At 41.2% G+C, this 24,563-nt stretch overlaps 1 protein-coding gene across 1 annotated transcript; it reads right to left on the bottom strand.

Annotated features, from left to right (window-relative positions):
* Positions 1-850: 850 nt before the first annotated feature.
* Positions 851-24,512, bottom strand: CDC37L1 (cell division cycle 37 like 1, HSP90 cochaperone). Its single transcript, XM_089656699.1, has 7 exons — positions 24,377-24,512; positions 16,116-16,399; positions 13,018-13,105; positions 10,203-10,318; positions 4,820-4,942; positions 3,018-3,170; positions 851-1,359 (listed from the first exon to the last, which is right to left on the bottom strand). The coding sequence occupies exons 2-7, from the start codon at positions 16,380-16,382 to the stop codon at positions 1,264-1,266; spliced, it is 843 nt and encodes a 280-aa protein (XP_089512825.1). The 5' UTR covers positions 16,383-16,399; positions 24,377-24,512; the 3' UTR covers positions 851-1,263.
* Between the last annotated feature and the right edge of the window lie 51 nt (positions 24,513-24,563).

Genomic DNA, 24,563 nt, shown 5'->3' with positions numbered 1-24,563 from the left:
GGCATGCACATCTTCCAAAATTGAAGTGAGCTTCTCATGCATCATAGTGCCCATGAGACTCTTTTTATCATCGACTATGTTAAAAAAAAAACGGTGGTCTCCAAGCCTGAGCATATTTTATTATTGCTTTCATAGATGGTGCTCACTTATTAATGATACAATGATTCCCCATTGGGCAGTGTCTGAAGCCAACCAAGTTACCATTTTTTCAGTGTATACACAAATTTATAAAAAGCTTTTTAAAACTAGCAAGATTTGAAATAAGATTTTTTTTATTTACTGTAAAATCTGCTAGCTGCTATATAGAGACCAGCTATGTCAGTGAGAAATCTTGATGTCACAGATGAAAGATGACAAAAGGCAAGGAAGGCTTGTGAAAAATAGACGTTTTTTTCAGAACAGTGGAAGAAAAGGTGTCCAACCTCCAAGGACAAAAAATCCTGATGCAGCTGGGTGCTCCAGAGGGGGTTATAAGAGGATCGCTTACAATTTTTCGGTTTGCAAGTATCCCAAACTCCTGTAGGTAGCAGTTTTTTTTTTAAACTTTCAATGTCCCTCCATGAACAACAAATAAAAAGGTCCTTTTGTATAGGAAGACATATTTTAATAAGCTGGCTTCCTGCCTAATAATACCCGCCAAAAAGAATGCCACTATCAAGCCTCAACTGAAGCGGGAACATCACTGTTTTGATAGTCATAGGTAGTACTCAGGGTGGGCAACAGATCCAAAAACAAATGCTGCTGGAATTCTCACTAAACTCCATATAATCTAAAATATCACTTTTTGGTTGTCCAACTCTTTTGGTCATTTGTGAATTTCCTCAAAATAATGAAAGATGTCACTAAGTAGTTAATAAAAAAATGTTCTTTAATCCACTTGTTAGAATATAGACATAGGCGTATAGAAGAATCATGTGGATAGTGTAATACAAAGGTTCCAAGTAGTCAGTCCTATATTCATAAGGTCAATAGTACTGTTGTTCTTTATTCAAGTTTGTAATACTATTCCTCATAAAAATCAAGGCGTAGGTTGAAGGCAAAACTACTGTTGGCAGAAGCATTGAGTTCAATTCCATTTTCCTGTTTGACATGGAAAAATAGCAGCAAAATGTTCACACTGTAAGACACCACAAACGCATTGGGCATTCACCCGCTGAAGGAAAAATAAATAAAGTGCAGCATTGTGTAGTAGTAAATGTCACTAGTAGGAACACAGCCACACTAGTTCCTGTAGCGAAATTGGCTCAAGTGCTTAATGGTAATTTATTGTATATCCATCATCTTTGCATCGTCTTCCACTGTTGGTTTTGTATGGACAAAATGGTGCAGATCTGAATTCATCTGACAATATGGAACATTCTGTAATCAAAGATAAAAATAAGATAAACAAAAGCATATTCTACTCACCATTGCACTGAGAAAGATTTAACTAGCCCTCTTCAAGTATTTAGCATAGATGTGGCAACATGCAAGACAGTTCACATTCATATCTATAATGATCATAGGCTGTAAGCCCGGGCTTACACTGAATACGACTTTGAAATCTTCAAGTGAAGTCGCATGATTTCAAAGACACATGACAGTGTGACTTCAGGTGTGACTTGTAAGACATCTGTGCGACTTCATGCACAGATGTCTATGCAAGTTGCACCCAAAATCGCCAGAAGTAGTGCAGGAACTACTTTCAAAATCGATGCAACTCTCTCAGAGTTGCACTGATTAGAACGGTTCCATTGTGAACAATAAGTTGCGACTTGTCACTGCGAATTGAACTTTCAAATCACATAAGTCACATCGGTGTGAATGGGGGCTAATGCACATGCAGTTTGTGTACACTGAAATGTTTTGCAAAGTTGACCAGTGCAAGATGTGTAATATATCCTGTATTTGACAGAAGGGGGCCTGTATAAAACTTGAAAGAGATACCAAAATGTGTCTTTCAAGTGAACTCTAGGTTAGAGAGATTTTTACTTCTCATAAGAACATACTGACCTTTCTCTTTTATTTAAAGTGATATTAAACCCAAAACCAAATATATAATATATCCATAGGCTTTCTTCATTCTGTTTTCACCTGGTGATCTGGCCAATAACACACCCACTGTATTAGAGTGCCCCCACACCCAAACTCCTCTGCCAATTCTGCACATTACAGCACATGGTGCTGTTCTAATGGGAGCGTTTGCGTCGCGTTGCAGCAAAACGGACACCTCTGGTCGAGTCAGGAGGCTTTGAAGCCTCCTATTCTCGTCTATGGTGCCGCTCCGCAAACGTGCGGTTGTGGGGCGTTTGTGGAGCGGTAACACTACTCAAACTGCATTATAAGCATTTGCGGGGCGTTATTAACGCTCGGCAAACGCCTAGCAACCGCCGCTAAACCGTGCATGCGGCGTTTGCGGAGTTTGCCAAGCGTTAAAAAACGCTCCGCAAACGCCGGACCAACGCTTGCCAAACGCTATAGGGCGTTTGGCAAGCGTTGGTAAAACAGCCAAGTGTGAACGAGCCCTAAGTCTTGTGTTATATTTGTGTGGCCTTCCCTTTATGAATAATTGACAAATTAAAGGGCAGTCAAAACGCCCACTTGCTACTCATGTACGATCCATATGAATAACGTGAGACAGATATGCAGACATGCAAAATTAATAAAACAAAACAGCTTGGTGTAAGCATGGGACTTGGAGTATCACAGGAACAGTTGCAAAGACAGATTAAACATTTAAAGGCTTCTATATTATTCAAATGTTCGAGCAAACCTACACTAAACAAAAGTAAATAATCCCTGCAGGTATGAGCAATGGTAAGTCTTTATGGAATTTTTCCACATTGAAAGGACTGGGCACTGTCATAATGAACAGTAATGCCAGGTAGGTATAGCTCTCCCTTATATTTGTTGATAGAAGGCTTCGTGCACACAGATACTCCAGTAGAGGCTGTTTTTTTTTTTTTTTTTTTTTTTTTACTTCTACTCATAGAGGATGCAATGTTGTTCAGTTTACATATATGCATGGTAAAACATACCTGTGTATTAAAGCATGGTATACCAACTTGTTCAAATCCAGGAGAAAGATTATGTAGATTCACAGACCTCTGGGGCTCGGTGTGCATTCGAACTTTTGATTTAAATGCTTCAAGCTCACTTTTAAAAGCTTCAATGTACCCTTCTTCCTCTGTCTTTGAATGACAAGTAAAACAACAATTCAGTTCAGTTTTGGATACCAGTTCACAATGATGTTGTAAAACTTGAAAGTATGCAGAGAAAGACAACTAAGGGCTCAGAGGTACTCAGCGATGAGAAAAAAAAAAAAAAACTTAATTGTTGGGAGGAAGCCATTGAAAGGGGCATTTTCATCTTATGTTTCATACAGTAAAGTGATCAACTGCAGCTTTAGGATTTTCTTAGTGGGTTCCCGTTCACACTGATGTGAATTCCATGTGGATTTGATTTGATCTAAAAAGGCATAGATTCGCATGTCATCTAAAAAAACATTGTTTTCAATGAAGGTCGTTCACATCTATGCAGTGCATTTGTTTGATCCGGTTAAAAAAAAAGGTCCTTTGTGAGTTTAGTGCGGTACAAATTTAACCTCCACAGACCTTAATGGGAATCACAATCCTGTGTTCACATAAATGTGAATCCAGCATTTTTTTTCTGTAGACTTTACATATTTTCCTCCTCCTGCTCCTCCCCTCCTCTCCTGTGAATAGCAAGTTTTTAAGCCAACGGCCGCCACATCCTTAACAACTGAGAACTCATCAGCTGTCAGCTGAATGTAAACAAAAGAATACAGGCATTAAAAAAAAAAAAAGAAGAAGAACTGACAGACCCTTTGGCCCCACACCAAAATTGAAAAACAAAACCCACTGTGCTCCCCCCCCAATCCATACCAGACCCTTAGGGTGCAGACCTCTCTTTTTTTGGGGGGGGGGGGGCGGATGGCAGCGTTTATTGTTATAGACGCTTGATCTACACCAAGAGACTATTTTGTTTTCATAAAGGCCTTGCTAAAAACAGTTTTTACTTCCTTTTGCCACCTTTTTGGTGAATTAATAGAGGTACTATGTATCCCATACTCATTGGCATGGTAGCTTTCAGATTCTGATATGTCACCCCCGGCATCCCTACAGCCGCCAAGTCATGTGGGGAAGAGGCCCTGGTGCTCATTAACATGAAGACAAAGCACCCCCCCACCCATGTTGAGGGCATGTGGCCTGATATGGTTTGACGGGCTTGGGGGCACTTGCTCACTCCCTTGCCCCTTGTTTTATTTATTTTTTTAGTGCCGGAATTCCCTTTTGTTTACATTTAGCTGTCAGCAGGGAGTTATCGGTTATTGAGAACGCAATGCCCCTTGCTCCGTAACAACCAGCTATTCACTGGTTGTCAATGCGATTTCAGGGGATTGGGCACAGCTGTGATTTCTTAAAATTCACATTAGAATTGCACCCGTAAGACAGAAATCGCACTGTGAATTCACGCTGCACTTGCATAAAAAAACAGATAGGATATGCACTGCATCAGTGTGATCCTAGCCCAAGCGGCGACAAAGGAAATTAGTCAGCAACAGAAGACTTGGCCAGTTATTCTTTGGGCTTGTGTTAATGGCATTCGTTTGAGATGCTTAAGATATCATTCAGAATTCACTGACAGGTGCATTTGAGCTGCTTTAAGCAGGTTTAAGTGAACAAATGCCCATTGACTCAGGCTCATACATTTCTGCATTATGAATATTTGAGACCTCTGACCATCTGCTAACCTAACACGTTTTATAAAGAAGATGTTCTAACCGTCAGAATGATTATCACAGTATCTTAGTACCTACTTTAGCTTTCTGGAAAAACAGGCGGAAACATCCCCTTGGATCCACATTACTACTTCTTGCCATTTCAATGATAAACTGCATGACAACTGCTTGATGAGCAACTTGCTCCATGAGGGCATTCTTCTAAAAATACAAAAGAATAATGAAAGATAAGAAACCATGTAAGAATCTCAGTGAAGATCCTCTGTGGTAGCTCCTACACTAGGCCTGACATGTAGATGGCAGAGAGACAACCTTCTACAGCTGCTGCAACATTTTTCTAAAAAGATTCAGGGCTTACATACACTGGGGTATGGGCATATGTGAATTGTCACCTGCTTCCGATGACATTTCACTAGAGTGCAATAATGCAGCTCTACTATAGCTATTGGTAGCTCTACACTTCCATCTACAAAATAGTGTCTTCTGTACTAAGAGTTCTCAATCCAATTTTCCTTGATCTTTGTTACATCAGAATGTGTGTAACATAAATATTACACCATGCAACATATATCAAATACTGGATATGATAAGCATTTCACCATAGGCCATTTTTTGCATCCTATTTATCAGATATTCAGGGACACAGCTATAAAAACCCACTACATGTTCTAATCTCTTGCCACTCTAGCTAAAATGAAAATTACTCCTCTGGGACCCACAGCTGCTGTATACAACTGCCCATTAATATGAAATAGACAATTGTGCTTTATGTAATCCCAGGCGCACAACCATGTACACCTGCTTCTAAAGCAACCTTACAACTAGAAATAAAAACAGTGTTCTTAAATAACCCCTCATTAATCCTTAGTTTACTCGAACCAGCCCTAATTACCTACTTCTCCCTTTAGCTATTATTTTGCAGTTTCCAGTAAATTTTTTCAGTTATAACTGTTCTGTTCCTAAAAAGTGGAACTTCATTCTCTCAGTCAACACGGACTATTTAAAATCCTTATGTTGTTAGCAGTAGTAAATAGATTGGAAGGTACACCATAGTGCCAAAAGTATTGGGACACCTGCCTTTACACGCACATGAACTTTAATGGCATCCTAGTCTTAGTCCGTAGGGTTCAATATTGAGTTGGCTCACTCTTTGCAGCTATAACAGCTTCAACTCTTCTGGGAAGGCTGTCCACAAGGTTTAGGAGTGTGTCTATGGGAATGTTTGACCATTCTTGCAAAAGAGTATTTGTGAGGTCAGGCACTGATGTCGGACAAGAAGGCCTGGCTCACAGTCTCTGCTCTAATTCATCCCAAAAATGTTCCAATGAGTTGAGGTAAGGACTTTGTGCAGGCCAGTCAAGTTCCTCCACCCCAAACTCACTCATCCATGTCTTTATGGACCTTGCTTTGTGCACTGGTGCACAGTCATGTTGGAACAGGAAGGGGCCATCCCCAAACTGTTCCTACAAAGTTGGGAGCATGAAATTGTCTAAAATGTCTTGGTATGCTGACACCTTAAGAGTTCCCTTCACTGGAACAAAGGGGCAAAGTCCAACCCCTGAAAAACAACCCCACACCAAAATCCCCCTTCCACCAAACATTACACTTGGAGCAAAGCAGTTAGGCAAGTACCGTTCTCCTGGCAACCGACAGAGAAGCATGATTTGTCACTCCAGAGAGCACATCTCCACCGCTCTAGAGTCCAGCGGTGGCGTGCTTTACACTACTGCATCCAACGCTGGGCATTGCACTTGGTGATGTAAGGCTTGGATGCAGCTGCTTGGCCATGGAAACCCATTCCATGAACTTCTCTACGCACTGTTCTGCTAATCTGAAGGCCACATGAAGTTTGGAGGTCTTTAGCTATTGCAGACAGTAGGCAACTTCTGCGCACTGTGCGCTTCAGCATGCGCTGACCCCGCTCTGTTATTTTATGGACTACCCCTTGGTGGCTGAGTTGCTGTTGTTTCCAGTTGCTTCCATTTTGTTATAATACCACTAACAGCTGACTGTGGAATATTTAGTAGCAAGGAAATTTCACGGATGGACTTATTGTACAGATGGCAACTTATCATGGTACCACGCTTGTATTCACTGAGCTCCTGAGAGCGGCCTATTCTTTCACAAATGTTTGTAGAGGCAGTCTGCATACCTAGCTGCTTGATTTTATACACCTGTGGCCATGGAGGCGAATGGAACTCCTGAATCCAATGATTTGGAGGGATGTCCTAATACTTTTGGCAATATAGTATATATTATATTTACGTGTTTAAACTTTATTTTATTTCTTCAGTTACTTCCTGGTTTTTATATCTAGGCAAATGATGTCATACATCCAAGGAGTCTTCAGGAGGGGGAAGGGGGTTTCTCAGCTAAGCACACCCTCCTGCTTGCCTTGGGGGAGGGATTCCATAAAGTAAATGCTACATGAATCATCTGTCTTTACTCAAGATGGCCATGGCCAGGGGGTGTTTTTCAAAGTGGTTTCCCAGCAAAATAAAGCATGGAGACATAGATGATGGATGAATTTTCTTTGAATATGAAAAATGAAATAAATAGCGTTTGTGGTGCTCAGATGCAGTTTAGTTCCACTTTAACCACTTCAAGACCGGACACTTTCACCCACTTCCTGGTGGGGCCATTTCTCAGATTTCATCACTGTCACACCTTGAATGACAATTACTCAGTCATGCAACACTGTACCCAAAAGAAATTGTTATAGTTTTTGAAACAGAACTTTCTTTTGGTGGTATTTAATTACAACTTTTTTTTCATTTCTGCTATATAAACTAAAAAAAAGGCCAAAATGTTTGAGAAAAAAAAAGTTTTTCATAATCTTAAAAGTGTTTAAAAAATTTGCAAATAATTTTTTTTTCATAAAAAGGTAGGCCAAAATATATCTTGCTACATTTCCTATGTAAAAAAATAACCCAAATCAGTGTATATTATTTAGTCTGTGGCAAAGTTAGAGAGTCTACAAGCTAGTCTTGAAGCCCTAAAATGCCATGACAGTACAAATACCCCCCAAATTTGGAAAGCAGATAGTCCAAGGCATTTAGTAAGAGGCACCGTGAGGAAGCTAATGAAGAAATTAAATAAAATGTGTTTTCTGTTGCTGGCATACACTAATCTGGTGACACTGGGACTGGTGTGGCTGCAGCCACTGAGTACTACAGTGATAGCTGTGATTAGCCACAGCTGTTACATGGTATAGGACCCTGTAACATGTGATTGCTGTGCCAATCACAGAGTTCACAGAATTAAACCATTTCATCATAAATGACAGCTTTTTACTACTGGTAATGTGATCGCTGTGATTGGTCACTGCAGCTTTGAACCTCGATCTGTGTTACATTTTTAATCTATAATAACACTATTACACATATTTATGTAGACGTGAATCTGACATTCACCAAAATTCACTTTAGGGAAATCTTCCACATGCATGTTCACCATCAGTATAATTCATATTCACTACTTTAGAAATTTAACACCAACACTAGTCCAACTAGAAAAAAAGCTAATTTTTTTCTGTATTGCCATCATTTTCCCCAATATATTGCATAGAAAATTAAATAATTTTTGTAAGACAATATTAATAACAGGAAGCCTTGTTTGTGCTGAAAAAACAAAAAAAAAACCTATAAATATTTGTTATCTTAAGTAATGATGAATCATGTTTTGGTCCATAAGGAGTATAAGGTGTGAGAGATGAAATGGTTAAATGGGAGCTCTGTTTTTTCAAAAATGATTTAAAAGCCAAGTTTACCTTTAGCAATATGTTACACCCGTATTTAGGGTGTAAAATGTAACATGTTGCTAATCCCTTGTCCCCCTCACCCCAATTCCCCCACGTGACGGCAGGCAGGGATTCCTCTCTCCTGCAGTCACTGTCATATTTGTGTCCATGGCAGAAAGACTTGTAGTTCTCAATGGGCTACAAGCATGCTGATCAGTACCCTCGTAATTCATTGACACTTCCTGCAGGTCAGCAACTGTCTGTCCATACAGAGGTACAGGTAGAGAGCTGTATGAAGTACATGCAGGAGCCGACATTGCACCTGCGATCCACTGATCCCAGGTGCCATGCTCTGCAGTCTAATGAGAAGAAAAAACTAATAAGATACCATTTATTTAATAGCAAAAATATAAATGTATTTCCACAATGGTGAAATTAGCCTTTAACCGCTTCCCGTCTGTCCTATAGCAGAACTGCAACAGGGCGGCACGGTGCGCACGCGAGCCATTCGTTGCCTCAGCTGTCAATTATTGGGTCCCGGCCGGTGATCACTCGCCGGCACCCGGTGATCACTCTCCGACCGGCACCCGGTGATTGCTGTGCATCTCCAAAAGTTCTCGCCCCTGTAAGCTCCTGCCATGCAAAGCAGTGTGCTTACAGTGAAGCAAAAACACAGCCACACAGTTACAAACGACACACAATACACAGTTAACCCTTTGATTGCTCCTTATGTTAACGCCTTCCTGCGTAGTGCCCTTAGTACAGTATCAGGGCTTTTTATTAGCATTGATCACTGTATTGGTGTCACTGGGGATGTCAGGGACACCAAGTCAGTTCCCCCCAGTGTCAGAATGCTCGCCGCAGTCCTGCTATAAGTTGCAAATTGCTGCCATTACTAGTAAAAATAAAACATTTAAAAAATATCCCAGTATATATACTGTTATTTGTAAACGCTATAACTTTCACGTAAACCAATTAATTTACATGTATTGGGATTATTTTTTAGCAAAGACATGTAGCAGAATACATTTTGGCCTAAATTTATGACGAAATTTGATTTTTTACTTGACATTTTAATATCAAAATGTCAAAAATGTCGTTTTTTTTTTCAAAATTGTCAGTCTTTTTTTTTATAGCACAAAAACAAAAAAAAAAACAAAAAACGCACAGGTAATCAATTACCACCGAAAGAAAGCTTTAGTTGCCGGAAAAAAAGGCCGTAAAGTTCATTTGGGTGCAGTGTTGCATGACCGCGCAATAGTCGGCTAAAATAATGCAACGCAGTAACGCAAAAATGGCCTCGTCAGGAAGGGGGTAAATCCTCTGCAGGCAAGTGGTTAAAGAATGCAAATACAGGACATCTGGGATGCTGTTCCATAGTAATGCACCATGCTTCTCTAGGCCCTGTTTTTCTCCAGCTTCACCAGGGGCTGATTTTTAAAAACTGGGGGAAAAGCTGCCTCAAAGCAAGCAAGATCATTTCTATTTTCAAAAATGAAAGTGAATGGTTCATTAGTTATTTTCTCCTGCCTTCAATCTTTCTGATGCCTCCTATTAACATCTAGGGGCCCAACACTTTCCACTTGACAGCTGTAGGACTATGAAATCTATAAGTGTAAGGAAAGGGGGGATATAATATATTTAGGAATAAACAGAGGTCAGGCTACCCTCCTACTAAATAAAATCAGTAAAAAAACAGTTCTAACACAGACTGGCACTTACCTGTTCACTTTCTAAATGGTAACACCACAAAAGAAGGTATCTGGCAGTTTCATCACACACCAGGTCTGGGTATTCAGACAAGAACCACTGACTGTCATTCCATCTGCTGAGCATTCCTAAGGAGAAGTTATACAAACAAATGTAGACATACTGTTGGTTTGAATTTACCAGCAGAACGAATTGAACCAGGGACAATTATAGAAATTACAAAGGCTCCATTTTATTCAAACCTCCACACAGTTGTCCGAGCTGGCTTGGAGCATGCAGGGCAAAGCAACAACATTATAAAGAGGGAAACTTCATAAAGCTTTTAAAGTAACCAATAAAAAAACAAAGTCACTTAAACTAAATCAATGAAATGAAGCAGCAGACAAGCAAAGCAAAGCTAAGTACACATGTGTTGCTGGGGATAGGGACGTTGAAGCAAGCTCCAATGAAGCAATAAAGTTGATCTCATGTTACAATCTGACTTTACGATCTCTTTTAGCTTTACCAAGAACTGTGTAGTGAGAGGGTCTATCTAAATAATTCACTAAATCTATAGATTATTAGTAGGCAACGGACTACGCATCTTAGTATATCCTAATGACTGTACAATTAGATTTTCAAATATATAGACAACTTAAAAGATATATTACTCAAAGTGCAATAATCCACAACAACAAAAATATATACAGATAGTGCAGCGCTATATACAACTCTAAGTAAGTATGTATAATTCATAAGGTGCAGGAAATGAGTACATGAATCGATTAAATACAGACTAGGTGAATCTAGCAAAACATAAGCCCCTATATACTGGGCTATTAGCAAAAAATGGATATACTAATACCATACAGTCCCTTCTCGATCCTCATCTGAGGGATCATAAACAAGTGCAGAGAGTGTGTGTGTCCCTGAAAGGGATATGATACTAATAATACTCAGTGAACCATGCCAAAACACACTTCAAACACAGTGACGCAGCATTCCACTGCTATTAGTGTAAAAAATGCCACAAAAGTCCACGTTGATGCCACAAAATCACACTTCATGCAAGTGATATCCTTGTGTCCGTGCTGATATCATGCCAATCCTCAGTAGCTGGAGTGCCCCCTCACCTTACTGCCCAGGCCCCACAGGGCCAATGGGCCTTATGAATCACTTTGGTGGTCCTCCCAGGACTGGGTGGTCTCCTTAGTAGTGGTGGTGGTACTCTCTCCTCCTTTATTGGTACAGCCTCCAACCTCTACTGCCACTGATGTGTATATTGCTCTCCACATAAATCCCCAATAGTAAGACAGAGAATGGCCAACATAGTGTAAATCCGATTTATTTAACAAAACACAGTAAGTTAAAATGCCCACTCACTTTTCCGTAGTGACAATCAAGCTTTCACACCACATTATGGGTGTACTGCATGGATGAAGATGAACGGGTGCAACAAGATGGCGCCCGCGCCGGATCTGATGTCACCGCGCACCGGAAGCTCCTCCTACTAGCGTACCTACACGTTACGTCACGGTCTGTCACGTAACTTCTTCAGGATATAAGATATAAAGGTTGATCGTCACTACGGGAAAGTGAGTGGGCATTTTAACTTACTTTATTTTGTTAAATAAATCGGATTTCCACTTTGTTGGCCATTCTCTGTCTTACTATTGGAGATTTATGTGGAGAGCAATATACACATCAGTGGAGGTAGAGGTTGGAGGCTGTACCAATAAAGGAGGAGAGAGTACCACCACCACTACTACTAAGGAGACCACCCAGTCCTGGGAGGACCACCAGAGTGATTCATAAGGCCCATTGGCCCTGTGGGGCCTGGGCAGTAAGGTGAGGGGGCACTCCAGCTACTGAGGATTGGCATGATATCAGCACGGACACAAGGATATCACTTGCATGAAGTGTGATTTTGTGGCATCAACGTGGACATTTTGTGGCATTTTTTACACTAATAGCAGTGGAATGCTGAGTCACTGTGTTTGAAGTGTGTTTTGGCATGGTTCACTGAGTATTATTAGTATCATATTCCTTTCAGGGACACACACACTCTCTGCACTCGTTTATGATCCCTCAGATGAGGATAGAGAAGGGACAGTATGGTATTAGTATATCCATTTTGTGCTAATAGCCCAGTATATAGGGGCTTATGTTTTGCTAGACTCACCTAGTCTGTATTTAATCGATTCATGTACTCATTTCCTGCACCTTATGAATTATACATACTTAGAGTTGTATATAGCGCTGCACTATCTGTATATATTTTTGCTTATATCTTGTGCTGAGGCTGAGGCATTTGAGTGCTGGCTGCTTACTAATTACCCTATCCATATAAGTGCAGGAGGACCATACACATTTTATTAATCCACAACAACAAACTTTCAATTTTAGTAGCGGATGATGTATGCAAATATCAGCTTTTGCTGAAAAAAAGTTAAGATTGGCCCTCACCTCTTTCTTTTTTTCTATTGGTTTTATTATGACAGCTGGCCCCACTGACCAATATTGAACCCCAAGGGATACAATGAGGTGCAATCAAGCTCCACTAAGAGGAAAAGTCAAGAATTGCTTATAATATAGGAACTATATCTCTGGATCTACTTATTGTTTTGACAAGTAGTTTTCACCAAGGTAACCTGTGCTTACACATTTTGTTTAATAATGCTGGATCACCTAGGAGTGAGGACAGATACTAGATAAACACAGAGTAATAAAACCCCTAGCTTGAAAATCTATCATTAACATAAAACTTTTCTTCATACTTGTAATAATAATACAATACAGCACACCAATCATGTAAAAAATATACATAAATAATAGGCAATCTACATACCAAAATGTCGAATTTTATCTTCATATTTTTGTAGAAATGACAGTGATTGGTCTTCATCCTCGCTGGTTTTAGCTTGATTAATAAAGCTCTGTGTTTTAAAAGGAAATAATAGTAAGCAGTGTAAAATGGAAAAAGTTATGCCTGTACACAATGATACCCAATAATTTGGATAAATTAATGTAGACTGTCAGTCCTCCCTTGCATTCCCTCTCTTTTACTAATACAATAATCACCTATTTTTTTTACCATGAAAACAAAAATAACTTCAATTCAAAAAGATTTCTAAGATAAAAAAAAACAGTCATGCATACAGCTGCACACTTTAAAGTCTGTCCAGTCTTTTGAGTCCCTGTTAGACCTAGCTATTTTTAAAGAAATGCTAACACTCTTTCAGCAGTTAATACATATTGTGTTTGTTCATTTTTATAAAAAGTACACTGCTCAAAAGAACTACAGGAACACTTTTTAATCAGAGTATAGCATGAAGTCAATTAAACTCCTGGGATATTTATCTGGTCAGTTAAGTAGCAGAGGGGGGTCTTAATCAGTTTCAGCTGCTTTGGTGTTAATTAAATTAACAACAGGTGCACTAGATGGGCAACAATGAGACAACTCCCAAAACAAGAATGGTTTTACAGGTGGAGGCCACTGACATTTTTTTCCCTACTCATCTTTTCTGACTGTTTTTCGCTAGTTTGCACTAGTGTAAGAGTCACTACTGGTAGCATGAAGCGATACCTGGACTCTACAGAGGTTGCACAGGCAGTCCAACTCCGCCAGGATGGCACATCAATACATGCCATTGCAGAAGGTTTGCGGAGACTCCCAGCACAGTCTCAAGAGAATGGGAGGACATTCCAGGAAACAGGCAGTTACACTAGGAGAGCTGGACAGAGCTGTAGAAGGTCCTTAACCCATCAGCAGGACCGGTATCTGCTCCTTTGTGCAAGGAGGAACAGGATGAGCACTGCCAGAGCCTTACAAAATGACCTCCAGCAGGGCACTGGTGTGAATGTCTCTGACCAAACAATCAGAAACAGACTTCATGAGGGTGGCCTGAGGGCCCCACGTCCTCTAGTGGGCCCTGTGCTCACTGCCTGGCACCATAGAGCTTGTCTGGCATTTGCCATTGAACACCAGAATTGGCAGGTGTGCCACTAGCACCCTGTGCTTTTTACAGATGAGAGCAGGTTCACCCTGAGCACATGTGACAGATGAGGGTCTGGAGAAGCCATGGAGAATGCTATGCTGCCTGTAACATTCTTCAGCATGACCGTTTTGGTGGTGGGTCAGTGATGGTCTGGGGAGGCATATCCATGGGGGGACGCACAGACCTCTACATGCTAGACAATGGCACCCTGACTGCCATTAGGTATCGGAATGAAATCCTTGGAACCATTGTCAGACCCTACACTGGTACAGTGGGTCCTGGGTTCCTTCTGGTGCACGACAGTGCCCAGCCTCATGTGGCAAAAGTATACAGGCAGTTCCTGGAGGATGGAGGAATTGATACCATTGAATGGCCCCACGCTCGCCTGACCTAAATCCAATAGAAAAGCTCTATGATATCATATTTCGGTCCATCCGACACCGCCAGGTTGCACCTCAGACTATCCAGCAGTTCAATGATGCCCTGGTCCAGATCTAGGAGGAAATACCCTAGGACACCATGTGTTGTCAGGCATGCATACAAGCATGTTGGGGCCATACAAACTACTGAGTACCATTCTGAGTTGCTGCAATGAAATTTCAGCAAAATGGACTAGCCTGCTGCATCATTTTATCACTTTGATTTTTGGGGTGTCTTTGAATTCAGTCCTCTGTAGGTTGATAATTTTCATTTCCATCAAATGATGGGGCATCCTTACATTCCTAACACATTACACAGTCCATATCAGTATAGATACCCAGTATTATATTTTTCCCTATTGAGATCTGATGTGTTTTCAAAGTGTTCCTTTAATTTTTTTGGAGCAGTGTATATATAATATGCATCTCAATACTGCTGATCTCCTGTAACCTCTTGGCATTTGATTCCTGTTTACATGCATGAACTCCAATAATGGCTAAATGGCTACCCATACATGTGTTTTCTTAATGGTGACAATATCAGGCCATGCCTCTGTTCGTGTTTTAGCATGGATGCTTTCAGTCTCAATTGGATGCTTGCAAGAGACAGCACAGGTGCTCAACTAGAAGGACAGAGCACTGTCACCTTGCATGGCAGGATCACCAAGTATTATTTTAATGAAAACTGCAGGTTTAAATTGACATTTGAATTACATCCTTACTAACATGTTAAAACTTGAGTGAAATTTTAGTGATTGAGTTTGCACAAACACATAAAAAACAAAAACCCTTTTGATGTGAGTCAATAAACCCCTCAGTTAGCTATCTGGATAGTACGTACGATCTGATGCTCTACAACTACTGGCATTCTTCAACTTGACAGAAAGCAACAATGCCCATTTTAGAATCCCAATTAGATAATTAGCAAATAGTTTGATTGTGATAAAGCCCTGAAGTGGAATCTGACCTTTACTGATAGGGTGTTAATTTTTGTTGATTAAAGTGATTCTAAAATGTAAATTTTTGTTTTTTGCAAAATAACAAACATGTCTAATCTTACCTGCTGTGTGCAGTGGTTTTGCACAAAGCGGCCTGGATCCTCCTCTTCTCTGGTCCCCCACAGGCTCTTCTGCCTCCTCCTGTCTTTTGAGTGCCCCCAAGGAAGCAACCGATGCTCCGTGTGTCCATTCACACATGGAGCCGTGGCTTGGCCCCGCCCCTCTCTCCTCATTGGCTGACTGGCTATGATTGACAGCAGCAGGAGCCAATGGCTCCTGCTTGCTGTCTCAGCCAATGAGGAGGCAGAAACCTGTGACAGCCGAGGCTGTCGTGCATAACGCTGGATCTCGATACAGCTCATGTAAGTATTGAGGGGGCTGGGGGAGTTACTGTGCACAGAATGTTTTTTACCTTCATGCATAGAATGCATGAAGGTAAAAAACCTTGAGCCTTTACAACCGCTGTAAGTACTCCCATTTCTTTAGTAGTTGCCTTCTTAGGTTGGCATACTTAGCAATAGATTACAGTACCTTATTAAATACATCTTGACTAAAGGCATCCGAAGAAGACATTCCCCAGTTCTCACCCAGTGGCAGAGCTGCTTCCTTCCGCCTCCATTCTTCTTCACTACGTTGTAGTTCTGACAGTTCAGTTTGAGTTTTGGCATACTCTTGATCTATGGACTCAGAATTATGAAGTGCTAAACTGTTCAGTCTCTGCTGAGCCTCTGCCAGGCTCCACTTGCATGCCATGGTGCTCCTGCCACCCCCGTCTTGCTGTGGGCAAGGAAAGTCCATGCCGCGTGTGTATTTCTCTGCAAAAAAATGTATATGTGATTATAGATGCTAACACTGTACAGTCAATAATATATTTGTACCAAATAGAGGGGTGGACATATTAATATGGGGTTTAGGAGCCAGTCTGTCTGTTCAATACAAAAGCCAGTAGGCTTTTGGTTTTTCTTTGAGCCAGGTTTATTGACAGCATCTAGAGAAAACTTCAAAAGCTAGGCATTAGCTGTAATTTTAGGGAGCAATGGCTACCTGGGATTTGTCCAGTCCTGACCTAATATATGGACTTTTTTTAAACATTTTTTTTTTAAATTCTGTAAAATGTATGCTTCCTCTACCTCTCTTTCTGTTTCTGGAGCTCTGATATGAGGAAGCAAAGCCATGCTCCTCTACAAAGAAAGCCACCTCCACACATAGGAACAGGGCAGAGCAAGGCATGGTAAGTCAGAAATAAGAAAAGGATCTGGATGCAGATAGCCCACAAACAATACTGGTATTAACATGCCTTTATGGGGCGCAGTTTCCATAGTTCAGGTATTATTTAAAGAGGAAGGGGGAGAGAGATGGATCTACAGCCAGCAATGACAAAAAAAAAAAAAAAAAAAAAAAAAAAAAGGAAGCAATTTTAACAAACATCAACTGCTTGCTAAAAGCACGGGTGGAGCGTCCCTAATGACAGTGTTGCCAAAATGCGTAGGGAAGAGCTTGACGGCATGCAAAAGTGTGTGAAATGAATCCTGGGCTATGTATTTTAAGGCGCTTTATTATCACATGTGAGTGTTAAATCGATGGCTTTAATTCTGGTTTAAGCAGTTACAGATACATTTTTCCTTCTGGGATAAAGGTTTTACATAAATGAATAAAAGCTGACCATTGTAAGCACCCCTGCCAGTGGTAAATGGTTTGTCTCAATCCTCCTCAGTGGTGGTCAACTTTTTATTTTAAATGGAGGGCTCAAGTGTACCCACGACATCACTAAAGGGTTGCACATAAAATTCAGTGCATAATCGGTGTCAGAGACAACAGACGCACAACAGGATATAGTCAAAGGCTATGGGCATTAACCCATGAGATGGTTAGAGACTGTAGGCACAATACAAGAGATGGTCAGAAACTGCATATGTGGTAGAGGAGATAGAGACTGAAGACATAATGCAAGAGACTGTCAGAGACTGTGAGCACGCTATAGGAGTCACTGGAGACATTCTTCAGCAGACAGTCATAGACTGGAGACATATTGCATGAGACTGCTAGAAATCACTGCTATTAAATCAGGGAAAAACAAATTAGTGTCTGCAGGGAGCCAGAGGGCCAAACAAAAAATGCTGTATGCAGCCCCTGGGCTGCAGTTTGGGTACCAGGGCTCTAACTCCTACTTTGTCTGGACAGCTTGGGTTGTTAAAGGTTGCTGAAAAATAACAACAGACTTATTTGCCGGGTCACCAGGTGAAAATAATCTTTTGTTTGCTGAGCAATATTGCAGCTGAAGCTACCCATTCAAGTAAATGGGGCCATGCAGTTGTGGTAAGGCATTTACATTGTTAAAAGAGGTGCTGAGGAGGTGACATATCGCTTCCTCACTGCCTGTCAAATGCCTCTCTAAACCAATCTACCGCAGATCACTTATCAGAGAAGAGGCAAGGGCTGCTGGACGTCTAAATGTAGCCTTACATTACTTACCAAAGCTCCTGTAGACAAAGTAATGTGCTGTCAATCTACATATGACTGTGGGTGGAGCTAGGTGTGGCTATTCACCAATCGGGCTATCAGCACTGCCAACACTAGACCCTCCTATCCTTAACAGCCAAGAAAGCTGCCATCTTGGCCTGTGTTTGATGTGCACTTGCCATGGTGCTGCACATGTGATCAGTTTTGAAACATGCCATTTGATGACTTGACAGTTCAGGTGACAGCAGAAACAATTGTAACAGTTATCATTCCTGGCAGGCCTTGAATGTAACGGTTTTGGAAACCCATTAAATGTATCTGTTTAGTTCAGCTGTAAATCATCATGAGCTGGCAGGCTGTTTATTGCAGAAAAGGCATGCAAGTCCTCTTCTGCAATAAACTACACCTACTTGCCTAATCACAGCAACCCTTGGAATGTAAGTTGAGCTGCACATGTGTAGGGAGGAGCCTACGTGCTGATGTCACGCCTTCGCGTCTACGTGATGGTCCAGCGGCCATCTTTGTAAGTGCTTTTTATCCATTGATGATTTTATGCTCCACGTGGTTGCTATCTTTTTAATAAAACATACTACGCTATACAGTGGTGTATTTAGGTTTCATGCTGCCCTAGGCAACACAAAAATTGGCTCCCCTCCCCACGGAGATACCCTGACACCGACCAACACCCCCCTCCCCTACAAAGAGAGCCTGACATTGACCAACAACACCCCAGCCCCACTCCCACCCGAGAGAGCCTTCCACTACCACCGCCCCCCATACACTGACAACCCCACCCCACGACAACAGATAAGACACTCACCTTCACAGCTCCGGACATCCCCAGGATCAAGAATCAGGCTCTGCATACACCATCAAGCAGCCCGTAGCCTCTCTCAGATCCCACCTGGTCTCCATGCTGCATGTCCCTTCTTCATTTCCTTCTTTCAGGGGATGGTGCTACCCCCCTGAAAAATGCCACCCTAGGCAAATGCCTTGTTTGCCTTGTGATAAATACACCCCTGACGCTATATGATATGGTCTTTGGGCTCGGTCTAAGAGCTTGCCCTCTAGGAACCCCTTTCCTTGGTTCACCGTGGAATGGAGATGGAGACTTGGCTACTCTACTTTTGATTGTTCATTTGGTGTATCACTGGCTTCTGGAGAGATCCCACCTTCATCCGGGTCACTGGCAGGAGGAACAAGCAGGAATACCTCTTGGTGTCATTCCGCTCTGGGCTTGCTTGCTACTTACTTCTAGCGAGTGCATTATGGTGGAGGTGCAGTACAGAAGTCACTACATTTTGTTGATTTACCGTTCATTTTGTTTCTTCATTGGAGTATTCAGAATTCCCTGTTTCTTTTTTATGATGTTTCCTTTCTTTTTTACAATCACACTGGACATCATTGTTTATAACACACATTTTTATTAGTGCTGCACATTTATTTTACAGTGACCTGCCTGACCCTGTGTGCCAGGATAACTAGATTCTGCACACATTCTCAGGTGTGATGTCACCCCGTGCCGGTCAATGAAGAAGCCTGAAAACTGGCACACAGGCGAAGATGCCGGTGCCAGAGGGACTCTTGAAAAGAGGAGTATCTCTGCCTTTAAAGTCGGTTCATACTATGAATTGCACAGGAACATGCTGTGCATTCCTGCGCAATTCACATGCGATTTTTACTAATCTTAAATGAGATGTATTGTTGTCTACGTGACACACAGCTGAGTAAAAGTCAGTAATACAGCACGGAGTACAGAACAGTAAATCAAAAGCAGAATTTGTTTCATTCAAGCGCAGTAATTTACTCACGTGTTTACCCTTTCACTTGTTTATGCAAGTATAAATGATTACATTACAATACTGGCAATAAAGAAGAATTTTACTCATCTATACATTTACACACCTTAAGGCCCCTTTTAAAAAGGTGTTTTCTTTGTCCATTTTTCATCCATCCGTTGATGAATGAAAAACAGACATCAACGCATATCTTTTGAAAAATATATGTAAACTGATAATCATCTGTTTACATCTGCATCCGTCAACATCCATTTTTTTAACTGAATCCAACCTCTATTTTTGTTTCGTTAAAAAACGGAACATACAAAAAATGGACAAACTGTCCGTTCTTGCATTAGTAGAGGATGCTAAAAAGTGATGTTAACTGAATCCGTTTTTTTCTTTTAAAGAACATGACTGAGCTGATGAAACAAATGGAATGAAACTTCTATGTAAAAGGACACTTGCTGGCCTATACCCAACATTACTCAGGTCTTTACATTCAGCTTTTGGCCCCTTGCACACGGGAGGAAACATAAGTAAATTATGACGCCCGTGTACAAGTGGCCTAAAAGTACGGCATGCACTACTTAAAAAAAGTGAACAGCAACCTGATTACATAGTAATACTGTACCGGTGCAGACAAATGCACTGCAACAGCAGTGCATTTTGAACACGTTCCTTGCAAATTTCCTCCAATGAGTACTGGTGTGAATGGGCCCTTAGTTTTGCGAAACTAACATTCAAGGCATGCAGTGAATAACTGTTACAGTTGTTAGTGTGATTATGTCAGCTCTCAACCAAACTGTCAGGCCATCAAATGGCTGGTGTCATATTATTATCATTATACAGTATTTATATAGCGCCAAAAGGTTTGCTCAGCGCTGTACATTATAGTGGGGGACAGTACATGAGACAATACAATAACAAAACAATACATGAGGGGTTCGAGGGCCCTGCTCTTTCGAGCTTACAATCTCATAGATGATCACTTGGGTAGCTCCATTGCAACTGCAGGTCAAACAGAGGCTTACATGGCTGTAAAGGAGAGGAGGGTTTAGTTCGGCTTTAGCTAGAGAAGCCACAATGGTGACAACACTGAAGTGATTTCACTGAAAAAGACAGAGGGTTGTCACCCTATTAACCGCTTTCCCACTGCCCTATAGCAGATATACTGCTACAGGGTGGCAGGGGTGCGTAAAATCACGAATATATACACGTGATTTTGCATATCCGGGTAAGGGCCTGCGCGCCCTACCCGTGCCACTATTTGCAGCCTCAGCTGTCAATCACTGGGTCTCGGCCAGTGATTACTCACCGGCACCTGGTGATTGAGGAGCATTACCAATGGAGGGAGGGAACTGTATGTAAACAATACAGTTCTCTTCCCTGTCAGCTCCTGCACACTGCTTTGCATAGCAGAGCCATGCAAAGCTGTATGCTTACAGTTGAAACCGCTAACACAGCCCACAATTAAACAGCACATGCCCCACATGTTAACCCCTTCCTGCCCAGTGTCATTAGTACAGTGCCAGTGCTTTTTATTAGCACTGATCACTGTATTGGTGTCACTGGGGATGTCAGTGACACCTAGTCAGTTCCTCTTGGGTCAGAATGCCCGCTGCAGTCCTGTAATAAGCTGATTGCCGCCATTACTAGTAAAAATTAAAAATAAATAATCCCAGTGTGTGTGTGTGTGTGTGTATATATATATATATATATATATATATATATATATATATATATATATATATATATATATATATATATACACACAGTTGCAAGAAAAAGTATGTGAACCCCTTGGGATTACGTGGAGTTTTGCATGAATTGGGCATAAAATGTGCTCTGAACGTCATCTAAGTCACAACAATAGAAGAACACAGTCTGCTGAACATAATACTACACAAACATTAGATGTTGCCATGGTTTAATTGCACATAACATGTAAACATTCACAGTGCAGGGAGGAAAATGTATGTGAGGTCCTAGCTTAATGACTTCTCCCAGAGCTAATTGGAGCCAGGAGTGGGCTAACCTTGACTCCAATCAGTGTGATGATATTGGATGTGTTGCTGACAGCTGTCCTGCCCTTTAAAAACACACACCTGTTTTGGGTTTACTGGTTTCAAGAAGCACTGTCTGATGTGAACCATGCCTCGCAGAAAAGAGCTCTCAGAAGACCTACGATCAAGAATTGTTGACTTGCATGAAGCTGGAAAGGGTTACAAAAGTATCTCCAAAAGCCTTGATGTTCATGTGTCCACGGTAAGACAGACTGTCTACAAATGGAGAAAGTTTAGCACTGTTGCTACTCTCCCTAGGCGTGGTCGTCCTGTAAAAATGACTGCAAGAGCACAGCGCAGAATGCTGCATGAAGTAAAGAAGAATCCCAGAGCGTCAGCTAAAGACCTACAGAAATCTCTGGCACATGCCAACATGTTTGTTGACACATCTACAATAAGGAAAACATTAAACAAGAATTGAGTACATGGGAGGACACCACGGAGGAAGCCATTGCTGTCCAAAAAGAAGATTGCACCATGTTGGAAGTTTGCAAAAGAGCACCCGGATGTTCCACAGCACTACTGGCAAAATATACTGTGGACAGATGAAACCAAGATTGAGTTGTTTGGGAAGAACACACAACACTCTGTGTGCGAGAAAAAAAGGCACAGCACACCAACATCAAAACCTCATCCCCACTGTGAAACATGGCGGAGGGAGCATCATGGTTTGGGGCTGCTTTGCTGCCTCAGGGCCTGGACGGATTGTTGTCATTGATGGGAAAATGAACTCCAGAGTTTATCAAGACATTTTGCAGGAAAACGTACGACCATCTGTCCGCCAACTGAAGCTCCGCAGAGTTTGGGTGATGCAACAGGACAATGACCCAAAGCATACAAGTAATTCAACAAACCAATGGCTGCAACAGCACAGAATACGCCTTCTGGAGTGGCCCAGTCAGAGTCCTGACCTCAACCCGATTGAAATGCTGTGGCATGACCTTAAGAGAGCGATTCACACCAGACATCCCAAGAATATTGCTACACTGAAACAGTTTTGTGAAGAGGAGTGGTCCAAAATGACTCCAGATCGTTGTGCAGGTCTGATCTGCAACTACAGGAAACGTTTGGTTGAGGTTATTGCTGCCAAAGGAGGGTCAACCAGTTATTAAGTCCAAAGGTTCACATACTTTTTCCTCCCTGCACTGTGAATGTTTACATGTTATGTGCAATTAAACCATGGCAACATCTAATGTTTGTGTGGTATTATGTTAAGCAGACTGTGTTCTTCTATTGTTGTGACTTAGATGACGTTCAGAGCACATTTTATGCCCAATTCATGCAAAACTCCACGTAATCCCAAGGGGTTCACATACTTTTTCTTGCAACTGTGTATATATATATATATATATATATATATATATATATATATATATATATATATATATATACATACACACACACACATGTGTGTGTATATATATATACACACACACACACACGTGTGTGTATATATATATACACACACACACATACATACATCATTTGTAAACACTATAACTTTCACATAAACCAATTAATTTACACATTTTAGGATTTTATTTTTTTTTAGCAAAGACATGTAGCAGTATACATTTTGGCCTAAATTTGACAAAATTTGATTTTTTAAAATTTTTTACCGGACATGTTTAATAGCAAAAAGTCAAAAGTTTTTTTTCTCAGAAACAATTGAGTACTGTCCGTGATACTTTTTTTTTGTTTTGTTTGCACTAACATACAATTTTCAGGACAAGCTTTCCAGGTATGTCCCCTTCTTCAAGGTCCAAGCAGTATTTTTCTCAAAATTAGTGTTTTTTCTCAAAATGTTCAGCCTTTTATTTTTTTATAGTGCAAAAATTAAAAAGCGCACAGGCGATCAAATACCACCAAAAGAAAGCTCTACTGTGCAATTGTCAGTTAAAGTAATGCAGCGCTGTGATGCAAAAAATGGCCTGGTCAGGAAGGGGGGTAAATCCTCAGGAGGGCAAGTGGTTAAAGACAGTACTTATCCTTGGTAGGATCATAAAGTATTTACAAAATATTCCAGGGGGTGCTTAAAAGAACAGAGTGCCCAGTTTTACTAGATCCAATGTGAAGCCTATATCACATATGAGGTTTTATAGACTGACAACAGAGGATTATTGATGAACTGCACAGTCTCTGATTATCAATCAGTGTGATCAGGCCAATTGAGAAGCAATCCAAGCCCATCTCTTTGTACCCAGTCAGGCAGGAAGTACATGTTCCCCATGTGATAACAGTTACATCTTCAGTCTGTACACAGGTAACATTAGAAAGTACATTCACAAACATGCTCTCTAGTACAGTAACAGATCATGGAAGTATGTTAGCAGATCACGCAATTGTAAACATAATAAAAACTTTTTAAAGGGACCATTCCATCCCCACGAAGAATACAGTACTAAGTATGGGAAAAGATGTGTAGTCTCAATAAGTAGATGATTACATATGCTTCCTGCCTCCTTAACAAGAAATAAAACACACTTACCGGCTAGACCACCACAACATGAAAGGGAACACAGCCGTACAGCTCACTCCCCTTCCGGCCCGTATAGCCAATACCACAAACAACCAAAGCCACCGCCTGTCTTGGCGTGGGCTCTACCGCTACAAAGATGGCTCCCTTGGTCGCTTCATCACAGGAAGTGCGCCCTGCTCAGCACATGGGTGGGCGC

This window comes from Staurois parvus, unplaced genomic scaffold (assembly GCF_062004578.1).
Source record: "Staurois parvus isolate SC_StPar_1 unplaced genomic scaffold, SC_StPar_1.0 ptg000929l, whole genome shotgun sequence".
Classification (NCBI taxonomy): Eukaryota; Metazoa; Chordata; class Amphibia; order Anura; family Ranidae; genus Staurois; species Staurois parvus.
Note: the sequence above shows the minus strand (reverse complement) of the source record. Positions and strands in the feature narration are given on the sequence as shown.